The 15,979-nt window shown below is 44.9% G+C and overlaps 1 protein-coding gene across 1 annotated transcript in view; it reads right to left on the bottom strand.

The window, feature by feature from the left end:
* LOC146854848 (E3 ubiquitin-protein ligase TRIM39-like) overlaps positions 1-14,527 on the bottom strand; it is a 93,517-nt gene extending 78,990 nt beyond the window's left edge. The window contains exon 1 of the mRNA XM_085651049.1: positions 14,111-14,527. Coding sequence (XP_085507175.1) covers positions 14,111-14,527 — 417 coding nt within the window. The remainder of the gene's footprint in view (positions 1-14,110) is intronic.
* Positions 14,528-15,979: the final 1,452 nt, after the last annotated feature.

Raw genomic sequence — 15,979 nt, 5'->3', positions numbered from 1 at the left:
GTAATTGAAACTAGGCGTAATAAGGAGCAAAAAGAAACATGATTGGCTCTCATTATCTTACATAGGTGGATCTATACGATAATACTTAACATGGATGCGTGCGCAGCAGCATGACGTGTGATTGACGTGCAACTAGGGGGTGAAGGGGACTTGACATTTAGCTCTACATGTGGAGACGAGAAGTCTAGGGGGTCATGTCAACCTAATCCCAAATCATATCTAACATCCTATGTTTAGAGAACTATGTTATCCACAAGGAAGGACTCTCGGACAGAATCTATTCTATACTAACTGTATGTGCGTGTACAAGCGTCTAAGTGTCTATATGAGAAGCGAGGGGCAGAAAACTTTCCATGGCAACAGGGCTATGAATCACTTGCAGGAGGACGGAAAGGCTGAGTCCTTTGCTTGTGAGCTAAAGGAAATGTTTACCTAAATCACTAGACAGGAATGCATCGGCTGAAGAGCAAAATAGATAATTCGAAGGTGAAATACAGCTTCTTGGCAGGCAGGCGAAAACTGGCCGAGGCAGGCACCGTTAGCTGCACAGGGAGTAGGACAAAGTTCATGGATACAGATGCGAGCTCAAGCTGAAACTGTCAGAGACAGAGAGCAGGGAAAGGCTTTGAGGAAAGAATCGGGCCTACTTGCCTGAACTGTAAAAATGGAGTACCTTAGCCATATAAAGTCGGTGGCTTTTCATACTTAGGAATTGAATATCCAGCCCATTGATGGCGGATCTGACAGAGAACATGTCGACGGTAGACACACATATGTTTGCGTCTTGGAAACTGGAACTGGAGGGAACATACATGTACTTGTGACATGCACATAGAATCGTTGGGGTCCAAGATAGGGGACATAACTGATCAGGAAAATCCACATTTCCACATTCCCTCCTTGTCCCCTACTTGCCCTTCAAGAGATATCAATCTTCATTATTCCATCGATTTGCTCATGGAACATCATTTCTTCTTCCTTCTTTTTCCGGCATTTTGAACGAGAACTTTGATATGGAATGCATGATGTGGCACACAGACCACAAATCGCTGGTCCACATTGCAGGCATAAACAACAACTGAAGAGCATAAGAAGGCCAATACCTAGGAAGGATAGAACTCTCCATCCCCAGGCTGATATCACACTCCAAAACCACCCGGACCACGTCCAAGTGCCTGGATTCTCGTGTATCTGGTTTACAATCTTATGAAGGCGTGTTATAGCTTTATATACAGATGGCGAATTTTCTGGTATGAATATGCAGCAGCTGGATCCGATGACCCTGCAAGCTCCGCCCCTATCGGCCAGGATGACGTCAAGGACAAGACGATTCTGGAGAACAACAATTCTCATCACTGATTGTTCCTCTGTCAGATTGCCTAGGGCGGTTATAGTCTCGTTTACTACAGCTTCAAGAGTCTTGGTGAGTCTGCGTATCAGCTTACTATTTGATATAGTACCTATATAGGGAAAGATACCTTTATTGAAATCTACATACTTGTCCCATGCCGTCTCAGTATAATCGACAACTGGGAGATCTCTACGCTCTCTTTTGTGTACTAAATGAACATTTCGATAATAATCAGGGGGAGCTAGGAAAACAGGTGGCAAAAGGAATGCTATGTAACAGGTACCATCCCAATCTAGAGGCAGACGCATATATGCCGTCTGACCACATATAAAGTAAGAATGGCGAGAAGCTCTAAATGAAGATTTCCCTTGATCACTATATTCTACTGTAGTAACGCATTTGCTATGGCCCATGTGTATGGAACCAACTTTTCTCACACATAATTCACCCTTAACTGGAAATACTGACATAGTGGGCAGAATTAATTCAACTTCGGATTTGACGTTCAAAATCATGAGGTTAGGCGTAAAATTACCTAATTTATACACTTCATTTTCTAAATCAGTTCCTGTTCTACTGGGGTGACCTTCCTTATTAGGGTGACAGACTTTGAATAAAACTAGATTCAGATTTCCCCATATCCAATGTTGTTGATAAACTGCTGTGTCTGGGTCTATGGAATTTAGTAAACTAAACCATGCTCCACAGGAGCCATTGTGTGTGAACGGATGTGGAAAGAAAGGCAGAACTCCTTTGTTATTCTGATAGGGAGGGAGTCGGCCACACACCCAACAATTGGTGGCATTACTAGTCTGATGGGAATGATGTAACATACTAATGAAGGTGTTATTGCGCAGCGCAAGTCTATAAGATAGTTCATGTGGCGGTAGGTCACTAAAAGAATGTTCAGCAGTAATATTATAAACATGTCTAGAAATAGGATGATATATGTGCAAAATCACACTCGTAATGATTATTAAAACACTCAATAAAAACAGAATTAATAATGTCCTCACACAGTAGCTACGCAGTGATTTACAATACGCCTGTCGTTTCAACATTTCTCTGGTATTTTCTCTACTCAGGTCCAAGGGATACATGTCAGAGACAATTCAACCGCTTCACCTTGGAGAGGACTTAAACAATCAAATTGCTCGACTGTTTGGGCCTAAGTTTTAATTTATAGTTCTGAGAGTCATTCCTTTCAACAAAGGGAAGTTTTGAATCAGTCTGTGAGGGAGTGCAGGGCACAGTGTCTATATCCGAGGATAGTCCATGAAATTTCTTAACGTGACTGGAATGTATCCATCCTTTGCGGCCCTCCACTTTCACGGCTGTTCTTGTGGTCAGCAGGACTAGCTTCGGTGTTTTCCACCTGGGCTCCAATTGGGTTTTCCGATCGAAATTCCTCACAAACACCAGATCCCCCGGAGCAACGTCATGGGGTTTCACCTCAGTGTTGTCAGGAAAAGCTGCAGCTACCTGTGAACGACAAGATCGTAGTGCAGACATCAAGGAAGCCAGGTAATCTGTCAGCATATTACAATTAACATCAGTTATTTTACGTGGTACAGGCGTCCCCCACATATTTGGTGGCCTTCCGAAGATCACCTCATACGGGGATAGCCCTGTTCGAGAGTGTGCTACCATTCTTATGTAAAATAGTGCAACTGGTAAGGCTACTATCCAGTCAACACCTTTCTCCTTACATATTTTAGACAATCTGATTTTCAAAATTTGATTATGTCGTTCCACGAGACCTGCTGCCTCGGGGTGTCGGACACAGTGGAACTTCCACTGATATCCCAACAAAAGTGAGACATGTTTCATTAATTCGGATGAGAAAGGCTGGCCGTTATCTGAATATACAACACGTGGTAGCCCGTACCGTGGGAAGAATTCTCGGACTAACTGTTTGGCAGTAGTCGGGGCCGTGTAATCTGATACTGGGTACGCCTCAGTCCATCGGGAGAGAGCGCAGACAACTACAAGAACATATTTGAATCCTCGACATCGTTCCATCTGGATATAATCCATTTGGAGCACTTCAAAAGGATGATCAGGGGTCTGGAATCCACCCTGTTCTACGGGAACACTTTTTCCCGGGTTGAACTGACAACATATCATACAGGTACGGACCTTTTGTTTAGCTGCTGCTCGTAGATGTTTATTGAACCAAATGTGTTGAATGCTATCTAGCATAGCTTTTTCTCCTAAATGCGCCGGGCTGTGAATTGTAGCTATAATGGCTTGGACCATAGAGTCAGGAAGAAACCATACAGATTTCTCCTTCGTCATCCATCCCTGATCTGTCTGGATCCCTCCTAGTTCAGTCCATTTCTTTAATTCTTCTGCAGTAGCATGTGTCTGTATGTCAATTACGTCAAGTGCGGGATCCTTAATTGTCATACACTGTGTTGGTGTCTGAACTATTGGCTTTGTCATGTCTAATGTGCGATTCTGAGCAGTCTGTTTAGCTGTTCTGTCAGCTAAATCATTGCCTTGAGAAATGATATCAGTAACCTTCGTGTGTGCTTTACATTTCATAATCGATATAGCAGTGGGTAGATGTATTGCGTCTAACAAGGCATGAATGAGGGGTCCGTGCTGAATGTGGGCACCATGGGAGGTTAAATAACCTCTCTCTCGCCACAGTACGCCGAAGTCGTGTACAACTCCGAATGCATAACGTGAGTCAGTGTATACATTAACTTTCTTATTAGTGGCTTGAATACAGGCTTGTGTTAGAGCAATAAGTTCTGCTGCTTGGGCTGACAAAGTATCTATACAATTTGTCTCAATAACTTCAGTGTCTGTTGTGACTGCATACGCGGCCACTAAATCTCCTGTACTTGTTCTCATGCACGATCCGTCTACATACAACGTCAGGTCTGGATCTAACAATGGAACGTCTGTCAAGTCTTGTCTAGGTTTCGTCTTTATTTCAATGATTTCAACACAATCATGAGCTAGTGGGTCTGTTCCAATTACAGGTAATAGTGTAGCAGGATTCAATGTATTACACCGTCGGATCTCTATGTGTGGTTGAAACAATGTCAGTTCATAACCGGTAAGTCTTGCTATGGTCAAGTGTTGTGTTTGTGTTCGGTTCACAAGAACCTCTACTGCATGTGGTACTTGTACTGTCAATGGATGTCCTAATACTATGGCATCGCTTTGTCTGATTGCTAAAGCTGTCGCCGCCACTGATTTCAGGCATGCAGGCAAAGCCTGAGCTACGGGATCTAATGTACTAGAAAAATAAGCACATGGCTTGCGTGATCCTGCTTGATCCTGAGTGAGTACTGACAAGGCAGTACCTTCACGTTCTGTAACAAAAAGTGTAAAATGTTTGCTATAACATGGTGTTGCTAAAACAGGTGCTTGACATAAAGCTTCCTTTAGGCTTTCAAAAGCTTGTGTATGTTCCTGAGTCCAAGGGAGAACAGTCGATGTGGCTGCCTCCTGTGTGGTTAGCTGAATGAGTGGTTTTGCTAGAAATGCGTACTGAGGGATCCACTGCCTACAATATGAAGTGAGGCCTATAAAAGCCCGCACTTCCTTTTGTGTCTGGGGTATTGACATGTTAGCAATTAACTGGATGCGATCTGGTGTAAGCTGCCTTCCCTCCTTGGACAGCGAGTGACCAAGATAAATAACTCGCTGGACACAGAATTGCAGCTTAGAAGGAGACACCTTGTGCCCCTTGTCGGCTAGAAAATGTAAAACTGTCAGAGAAGCCTTTTCACATTCACGTTCGCTTCTCGCGGTGATCAGCAGATCATCGACATATTGAAGCAGTGCAGTATTGACTGGCATGTGGATACTGTCAAGTTCTCGTTTCAGTGCTTGGCTGTAGATGCTGGGGCTTTCTGTGAATCCTTGGGGAGCGCGTGAGAATTTAAAGCTGCGCCCATTTAAACTGAATCCGAACAAATATTGGCTTTCCGGATCTATTGGGACGCTGAAAAAGGCATTCTTGAGATCAATTACAGTAAAGAATGTTGCTTCGGAATCAATTGCTGTCAATAATGATGATATATCAGGGACCACAGGAAATTGTGGTACAATGCACTTGTTTAGTTCACGCAAATCAATAACCAATCGGTATACTGGTGGGGCAGTAGGATCAGTTCGTTTAAGAATCGGAATTATCGGTGAATTACATACATTGGAGTCTGTTTCTACAACTACTCCCTGGGCAATTAGCTCATCAATAATTTTCAGCAAAGCCACTACAGCATCATGTGGCAACTTGTATTGTCGCATTCGTGGTAGTACCACTCCTGCTTTCAATGTGACTCGGTATGGTGTAATGTTCATGCAGCCAACATCCGTAGGGCCTTGTGCCCATAGATGTACTGGTAAAGTCTGTAGTCGGGGATCCATGTCCCTAGACACATAGTGACCTTTAAAATCACGTAGAAACAACCTTACTCCTTCCGGAGAACAACATATTATGGCTCCTAGTGCTTTCAGAGTTTTAATTCCTAACAGATTTTCTGGGCATGATTTAGTAAGCAATAAATCTGTAGTTCGTGTCAAAGGTCCTATCGTAAGTGGGAGAGGCTGTGATACTTCATTAACAATAGGTTTTCCTGAAAAACCAAGGGAAACATTTTGAGAGCCTGAGAGGGGTGCCCCTGGAACTTCACTACGTTTTATAGTTGTTCGACTTGCCCCTGTATCGAGTAAGAATTTTCTATCTTGACCTAACAATTCACTATGTACATACGGTCCTTCTTGATCTACAGGAATCTCGATGAGCGGTAAGTCAACTTCCCTCTCTAGGCTTGTTCATGCGTAACGCTGATACTCAGGATATTCATATTGTGCAGTCTGATACATTTGTCGTGTTGTGGTTTGTGTGGCAGTAGCAGGCAACGGTGGTGCAGCTGGCACAAACTGTATGGGCTGCTGTGAGGCTGGCATGGACTGTTGCTGAACTGGCATGGACTGTTGCTGAACTGGCATGGACTGTCCATGCTGCATAGCTCCTTGTTCATTCTGATCTTGTCTAACTAATCGTGGTCTCTCTTTTGCAATACCTGTAGCTATATTACGTTTCAGGACTGGACAATCGTGTACATAATGGCCTAGTTGCTTACAGTAATTGCAGGTTCCTTTTACGGGAGCTGCAGAATCACCAGAATGTGTCACACCCTTTTTGTGACCCTCTGCTGGTACTGTCTGAGAAACTAGCATTTTCATTTTTGTATCCTTCATGCGTCTATGCTCGTGTTCTTGTTCATCCCTAATTCTATTGTGATGATACTGTAACATTTGTAGCATTTGTGACGGAGTGTTACTTTGCCAGGTACTCTCGAATTTCAATATTCTATTCTTCACTGGAGGCAATGCATTTTCCACTAATTTTGTCACAAATAAATGTGGATATGAGTCACTACTTGCTTTTATACCACTGTTTATACCAAAACATTTTTCAAATCGAGCATAATAATCGCTTGTGTCTTCATCTTGCTTTTGTTTGCAGGCTGTGATTGCACCCCAATCTTCCTTTTTTGTAGTTAATAGACGTGGCAGTACCTGTACTAGTAAACCTGGTAACAGTTTAACTTTATCCCCGAGCCCTGAACCTGCAGTTCGGGCCCTTTCTTCCTCTGCTAATGCTGTCCAGTCTATCTTTTGGTCTCCCACTTCCCACTCTTTTTCTTTCAGTTTTTCATAGATGCCAGCAGGCAAAAGCACCTTTAATATCGTCATAATATCAGGAAAGGTGTACTCTCCCATTAGTAACATGTCTTTAATTTCTCGGTGGAAACCCGCTGGGTCTTTGTCATGACTAGGTACTACTTTCTTCATTTCTAATAATTCCATTTTTGATATGGGTGTGTAAACAAATACACGGTGAAACTCATTGTCTTCGCCTTTTATTGGGTGCACTTCTCGTAAAGGATTTTGTCTATCCATATAGTACGGCGTTCTTTCTCTGTGGGGCAGCGAGAGAGAATCCGGATTTACAAAAAGGACATACTGTTTACGTGACACTAATATCTCTTTAATTAGCTTGTTACTAGAACCTCTCCATCTGTTCGTGAGTAGTTCCGTTAATATATCAGGTAAAGGACCAGGGTCAGCATGTTGGCTCTTATATAATATAAGGAGTTGCTGAATCATATAGATTCCAGCTAAACGTTGTTCATCTGCACTGAGATTAAAAAACGTGTGTGCTACGATCTCATCACCGTATATTTCAGGACTGTCAATCCAGTGAACAGCTGATCTGGCTAATTCTTGCTCATCCAGGGAATCGAGGAGGTGGTAACCCCTTCGTTCTCGTAGTATTTTATCTGCGGCTTGAAACAAATGTTCAGGAGACTTCAGATTTATTACAGGCGTCGGATACGTTCTGCTATTATTTGGGCATACAGAGTGTATGGGATCAGAAAAACATCTAGCATTGTTACAGGATCTTCCTCTGCCTACATAGGCTATGGTCTCTGACTGTCTTGCGGAATTCCCTGATTCGGACACTTCGTCTTGCTCGAACTCGTCTGTTCCCAATCTTTCTTCATGAATACGCTCTATTTCTCTACGGATTTTTCGGCACATGGCTATTATACAATTTTGCTTATCGTGTCTCCCTTCTGATATATTCTGGCTCCATCTTGTAAGAATAAGCATTGCATTCGGGTCTACCCCCGGACGGTCTTGATTTCTGATCACACAGTTTATGAGGAAACGTAACAGTTCCCCCTGTATCTCTACTTTCTGGAATTCCATAGCTCTGTTAATACATCCTGGATCTCGTCCTGTTTGAACAAAATGGTATATGTTATCTAGATGCGTAGTCATTCCTGGTAACCTTGCTAAATACTCTGCGGCTCGCCTGATGCGTAATGATGCCAGGACCATTTCGTCCTCTTTACCAACCACCGGGTCATATCTACAATTTACAAGGAGTTCCTTAAGCGTACGTTCACTTACGAATTTAGGAGTACGTGAATGCGCTGATTCTTGAAAGACAAGTTTATTTATTCTGGGTGGTGTAAAGGTATTGCTAGCACCTCCCGTGGCCCCATCTGGGGCATCGGGTGTGAATGGGTTCGTTGAACGTGACACAGCAACTATGGGTGTCGATACCACTGTAGAATCGACTGCGGGGACAGATGTGCTTGCCGAAGCTTGTATCGGGACTTGCTGTTGCACGGGGTCGGATACCTGATCCTGACGTTGAACCCCTCCGCCAGACGGTCTATGTAGTGTGGCGTTAGTATACTCGGGAGCTGTGTCGTCTAGATATGAGGAAAGAAAAACATCTTCTGCGGTTCTGGGATGCCCCTTTTGATGTACCTTAATTGGAAATAACGGGGGTGGCAAGTCTTTTGGCATCCCTGGAACAGCCTTGGGTAGTCCTTCGGTTAGAAGGGGATACATACCATTCATAAGAGCATTTCTTCGTCTATTTACTTGTTCTGACTTCACTCGGATACCTTCCTCAATTAATAGATCTTCTTGAACTTTATTTGAACTTTCTTTACTCCTCTCTTCTTGTCTACGTGCTTTTTCTGTACGTCTATGAGATTCTTTACGCCATAACTCAACAGCGTCTTTCTGTGACTGTCTGACCTTTCTTTTCCATAACTCTTCCTCCACTTTCATGATGCACTCTGCATCCCAGGTTCCCGCTGCGGGCCACCTTTGACTTTCCGGCAATCCCTTGGTATAATCTACCCATAGATCAAGAAACAATATGGCATCTAAGCCATGCTTGTGGTACATAAAATGCCCTGGAGTGTCCCTCGGAGGAATAGGAACTGCTTCTTCAAGCACCCCTTTTCTGGTAGTAATCTGTCTTAACTTCGAGAAGAGCGGCATATTGACAACTGATCTGATACTTACTCTTGAATTCACTTAATACGAAAAAACACAATAATGAACAGTGAACAAAGAACAATCATTCATACCACAATATGCAAGACATTTGAACACTTTAAACATTGAATATTAAACATTTTAACAATAACCGACAATGATGACAGTCTGCCTAACTAATCACCACGCTGAATTCTTGACAATAACTAAATACTTCGGAATACTTGATATACTGCTAAACAGTACATATACACTGCTAAACAGTGCAGACCGGATTTGTGTACCCAAATCCGTCTTGACCGGCACAACCTATGTGCGCGTCAACACGCCTCCTCGGCGATGGTACTCACCGAGTAGCTCCTTGAAACGGAAGGCCTCAGAGAATGGACAGGACTCGATAACTGCGGATAGCGGACCCTCTGGACATCGGGATTTCGAAAAACCTGGTGGGCTTCTGTATACCTCGGATCTTGCTCTCTCAGCTAGGCTCTGGTCGGGATACTTCGCACTTCTCACCGCCTCGTCTGGGTTGATCGCAGCCTCAGTCGCCCCCGCTTGACCGGAGGGAGCTTACAGGAAATCCTGCTGGTACGCGTTTATGGTCCGTCCAGCTGTGGCAGGAGACCGGGCCTGCAACGCACCGCCGGCGCGTGAGATGAGAAAGTGTCCCTGTTCGGGCGCCATTATGTGGTAAATATTCTTTTTACCGAAACTGAATTTCATACGGAATCTTAAAAATAAAGTAAAATAGCTCAGAATAACAAGAGGCAGAATCCGTGGTATAAGAGGTTTCTAAATGGGCTTTATTCCATCCAAAATGGCCGACTCGAGTCGCGGCCTTCAGGTTCCGTCACCACGAGGGTTCAGGAAGTGAAGTACAATACTTTATTGACAAGAAGTAACTTTTATAGGTCATACATTTACAATGAAACAAGTGCAAAAAGGCGTAACAATTGATAAGATAAATTAACATAGTGATACGTAATTGAAACTAGGCGTAATAAGGAGCAAAAAGAAACATGATTGGCTCTCATTATCTTACATAGGTGGATCTATACGATAATACTTAACATGGATGCGTGCGCAGCAGCATGACGTGTGATTGACGTGCAACTAGGGGGTGAAGGGGACTTGACATTTAGCTCTACATGTGGAGACGAGAAGTCTAGGGGGTCATGTCAACCTAATCCCAAATCATATCTAACATCCTATGTTTAGAGAACTATGTTATCCACAAGGAAGGACTCTCGGACAGAATCTATTCTATACTAACTGTATGTGCGTGTACAAGCGTCTAAGTGTCTATATGAGAAGCGAGGGGCAGAAAACTTTCCATGGCAACAGGGCTATGAATCACTTGCAGGAGGACGGAAAGGCTGAGTCCTTTGCTTGTGAGCTAAAGGAAATGTTTACCTAAATCACTAGACAGGAATGCATCGGCTGAAGAGCAAAATAGATAATTCGAAGGTGAAATACAGCTTCTTGGCAGGCAGGCGAAAACTGGCCGAGGCAGGCACCGTTAGCTGCACAGGGAGTAGGACAAAGTTCATGGATACAGATGCGAGCTCAAGCTGAAACTGTCAGAGACAGAGAGCAGGGAAAGGCTTTGAGGAAAGAATCGGGCCTACTTGCCTGAACTGTAAAAATGGAGTACCTTAGCCATATAAAGTCGGTGGCTTTTCATACTTAGGAATTGAATATCCAGCCCATTGATGGCGGATCTGACAGAGAACATGTCGACGGTAGACACACATATGTTTGCGTCTTGGAAACTGGAACTGGAGGGAACATACATGTACTTGTGACATGCACATAGAATCGTTGGGGTCCAAGATAGGGGACATAACTGATCAGGAAAATCCACATTTCCACAGAGGGAGTGGGTACCCGACTTATACAGGATCTCAGATGGAGAACAGACAGGCACAGCAGGAGAGCAACCCGCCTCATAAAGCGGCTATGACTTAGAATAGACATATTAAGAGAGTGGGTACCCGACTCCTACAGGATCTCAGAGGGAGAACAGACAGGCACAGCAGGAGACCAACCCACATCATAAAGGGTCTGTGACTGAGAATAGACATATTGAGGGAGAGGGTACCCGACTCCTACAGGATCTCAGATGAAGAACAGACAGGCACAGCAGGAGACCAACCAGCCTCATAAAGGGTCTGTGACTGAGAATAGACATATTGAGGGAGTGGGTACCAGACTCCTACAGGATCTCAGATGGAGAACAGACAGGCACTGCAGGAGAGCAACCAGCCTCATGAAGGGTCTGTGACTGAGAATAGACATATTGAGGGAGTGGGTACCAGACTCCTACAGGATCTCAGATGGAGAACAGACAGGCACTGCAGGAGAGCAACCAGCCTCATGAAGGGTCTGTGACTGAGAATAGACATATTGAGGGAGCGGTACCTTACTCCTACAGGATCTCAGATGGAGAACAGACAGGCATAGCAGGAGAGCAACCAGCCTCATAAAGGGTCTTTGACTGAGAATAGACATGTTGGGAGCAGGTACCAGACTCCTACAGGATCTCAGATGGAGAACAGACAGGCACAGAAGGAGAGCAACCCGCCTCATAAAGGGTCTGTGTCTGAGAATAGACATATTGAGGGAGTGGGTACCAGACTCCTACAGGATCTCTGATGGAGAACAGACAGGCACAGCAGGAGAGCAATCAGCCTCGTAAAGGGCCTGTGACCGACAAAGTGAGAGAGCAGACACCAGCGCCATGTATACAGAGAACACACATTTACATCAAGAGGGCAGGTGCCAGCCTCATACAGGGTCTGTGAGAGAGAACAGGCAGCAGACACCACACAAAGTAGAAGGCAAGAAACAGACAGCAAGAGATAGGGAGCAGACATCAGCCACTCTCAGGGCCTATGACAGGAATAAGGTAGTTGCCCTCAGAGAGAGTTTACATCAGGGCACGTTCCAACCCTTTCCAGCATCTGAAATACAATTCAGACACCAGCCCCTTACAGAGTTTGCAACAGAAAAGAGGCAACAGGCTCCTACGGGGTCTGTGACAAGCAACCATTCCAGTTGAACCTCTGCCTGATGAACCCTGCATAGCTGGGAGTCATCTGCATAGATGCTCTTGGGAGCCTGTGCACTACACATTGCATTGCTGCACATCTTCTGCTGTGTCTGATACCCTTGTGGGCCTGTGTGCTACACCCTACATTGCTGCATCATGTCTTCTGACACCAACAACTGTCACTACCACATTGAACCCTTTGAGTACCATGTGAGATCGAAAAACATCCACACACATCCCTTCTGATCCTCTGCAGCCGCCTCTGGAGTTCAAGGTATACACCTGTTGTCTCAGCGCTCCGACTGCCACACTTTGAGCTCTTTTCCAGTTTCTTATATAGGTTTCACAGAGTGCATTTGTTCACGATCCCTAAGCACCCACAAATATACCTTGTGACTTTGGGCAGTCTTCTCAGGCGATCCACAAAGTCCACTTTGATCCCTGAATACCCACAGACATATCTTGTGCTCTTCTGCATCCTCTTCTATGAGGCTCATAGTGTTCCACCTGTGATCCCTAAAAGCAGACATACATAACTTGTATTCCCCTTTGAGACTTGGAGAATGTCTTTACTTGTGAATCCTGACCTCCCACATATATACTATGTGCTCTTGGGCACACTTCTCTATTGGATCCACAGGGTGAAATGTGATCTCTTAACACCTGAAAACATTGTTTGTATCCTCTTAAAGACTTAACAAGTGACTTCACTTGTGGTACTTGAACACCAACACACCTACCTTGTGCTCCTCTGCAGGTTCTTCCTCTGGGTAACTTACAGAGTGTCTTCACTTGTAAGTCCTGAACACCCACATACACTCCTTGCACAGACTTCTCTTTGGGGCCCACTGGTACATTATGACCTATAAACAATCACAGACATACCAAGAGCTCTTAGTAGCCTCCTCTATGGACTCTCCGGTGACTTTTGATTCACCGAACATCCACAGACATGCCCTGTTCTCTTCTGCAGTCTCCTCAATTGCGCACACAGGTAGGGTGACTAGATGACGCCATGCCACAGGCACTCACACTTTCAATTTCTGAGCTTTTGATTTAACATATTAGTGCATTCTGGGAGTTGTGGTCTTCGTTCATTTTACAGGAATAGGAAAACGGCGTCCCAGTGACACAGAGCCATCTGGTCACCCTAAGGGTGACTTTTGACCTCTGAACACTCACACACATAGTTTGTGCTCTCCGGCTGCCCCTTGGTGTGGCTCACCAAGTGACTTTGTGCTCCCTGAATTTTCACAGACACCCTCACGCACCTTGTGCTTGTTTGCAGGTTTTTCATTGGGGCTCAGTGTGACTTTGTGATCCCTGAATGCCCACAGACGAGCCTTGTCCTCTTTTCCAGCCCCTTCTTTGAGGCTTGAACAACCTGTGATCCCTAAAATCCAACTTAGATATATTTTATTCCTTTGTATGATTCATTGCATGTCTTCATTAGTGAACTCTGATCACCCACTCACATAACTTGGGCTCTTGGACAACTATCTTTATGGGACTCACAGGGCGCCTTTGATCACTGAAGACCCAGAGACATTGTAACTTCTGGAAGCCTCCAGGAGTGTATTCACTAGTGAATCCTGATCACACACATACCCTGTGCTCTTCTGCAGCCGACTCTATGAGGTACACAGAGTGACTTGTGACCTCTAAATACTTTCACACACAGCTCGTGCTCTCAGGCTGCCTCCTTGATGGGACACAGAGTGACTTTATGATCCCTGAATGTCCATTGACATGCCCTGTAATCTTCAATTGTAGTTTTAAAACACACACACACACACCTTCTAGTCGGTAAGCAGGTTCCTCAATGGGGATCATAGTGTGAAACTGTGATCCCTGAATGCCCATAGACATACCTTGTACTCCTCTGCAGTCTTCTCTAGAGGACTTGCTGAGTGTGTTTTATGGTCCTTGGACTCCCAGCACACCACACATATCATCCTTTCATCCTCTGCACAGAACAGTCTCAGTTTCTCGTGATGTTTCTCACACAGATTCTCTTCCGGGGGCTTCAAGGGAGGCAAATTAAGTTGTTTTAGCATTTCCACCATGTTCCCCAGTTGTCTGTTGGGTCGGAGGTTTTTCCCAGAAGTTATTTCCATGCACTGTAGACAGGGGAAGTTTCCATCTCTTCCCTCCCAGCTCTGAGTGATGCAGGAGCGGCAGAAGTTGTGTCCACAATCGAAAATCATCACCGGATCAGTAAAATATTCCAAACAGATGGAACAAGTGGCCTCTTCCTTGAGGTTCCCGAGCTGAGCTGCTGCTGCCATGATGCAGAAATGCAGGAAGTAAAGTTGAGTTTCATTTCTCTCTCTCTCTCTCTCTCTCTGTGAAGTGGGTGTGTCTGTGCGTCTGCCCCTCTCTGGCTGCGCTGGGACTCTCGGGGTCATGTTGCGCTGGGACTCTCGGGTTCATGTTACAGTCACAGAGCAGGAGGGAACTACTACTTGGTTTTGTTCTCACTTTCTGCAAGTCTCAGGAGCTGGCACTTAAAACGAATTCTGTAAAACCCTTTGTATTTTTTAAATAGGTTGATTGTAATCAATGTTTAAGAATTGTACATATTTAGAAATACTTTTTAGGCAATTTCTTTCTGCATTTGCAATTTTATCTTTAGGTTTCAAAGCCTGCAAAATACCTGCTTTTGCTTCATGTTTTTAATCTGTTCCAGCCATGCATACAAATACTAGTCAGGCCAGTAAATAACCGTCCAGATGTCAACTCCACCTGTACTTTGTACATGTTCACTTGTTGATGCCTTTAAAGCAGAATTTTTGTGTTTAAGAGAAAGTTGTAGCCACTGCCTGTGATATAACCTGTTCTGTGTCTGAGGGAAGATTGCACTGCTGCTGCGTTGGCTGTATTCTTCTGTGAGCGGGGTAGCTTGCACTGCTTGCTCTGCACTTCTGTGTATGAGGGAAGCTTGCACTGCTGTTGCTTGTGGTGCACCTCCTCTGTGTGTGTGTGTGTGTGAGGGGAAACCTGCACTGCTGTTTCTTGTGCTTCACTTCTGTGTGTGAGTGACGCTTCCACTGCTGTTGTTTGTGCTGCATCTCTTCTGTGTGAAGGAAGCATGCGTGTCTGTGCCGCACCTCTTCTGAGTGTGAGGGACACTTGTACTACTGTTGTTTGTACTCCACTGCTGTTGTCTGTGCTGCACCTCTTTGTGTGAAGGAAGCTTGCACTGCAGTTGTCTATGCTGCACCTCTTCTGTTTGTGCAGGAAGACTGCACTGTTGTTGCTTGTGATGCACCTCTTCTGTGTGAGGGAAGCTTGCACTGCTGTTGTCTGTGATGCACCTCTTCTGTGTGAGGGAAGCTTGCACTGCTGGTGTCTGTGCTGCACCTCTTTTGTGTGACGTAGACTTGTACTGCTGACGTCTGTTCCCTCTTCTATGTGAGGGAAGCTTGCACTGTTGTTGTCTGTGATGCACCTCTTCTGTGTGAGGGAAGCTTGCACTGCGGTTGTCTGTGATGCACCTCTTCTGTGTGAGGGAAGCTTGCACTGCTGGTGTCAGTGCTGCACCTCCTCTGTGTGAAGGAAGCTTGCACTGCTGTTGTCTGTGATGCACCTCCTCCTTGTGAAGGAAGCTTGGACTGCTGGTGTCTGTGCTGCACCTCTTTTGTGTGAGGTAGACTTGTACTGCTGGTGTCTGTTCCTTCTTCTGTAGGAGGGAAGCTTGCACTGCTGTTGTCTGTGCTTTACCTCTTCTGTGTGAAGGA

This window comes from Triturus cristatus, chromosome 4_1 (assembly GCF_964204655.1).
Source record: "Triturus cristatus chromosome 4_1, aTriCri1.1, whole genome shotgun sequence".
Taxonomy (NCBI): domain Eukaryota; kingdom Metazoa; phylum Chordata; class Amphibia; order Caudata; family Salamandridae; genus Triturus; species Triturus cristatus.
This window is presented reverse-complemented; position numbering and strand designations above follow the sequence as displayed.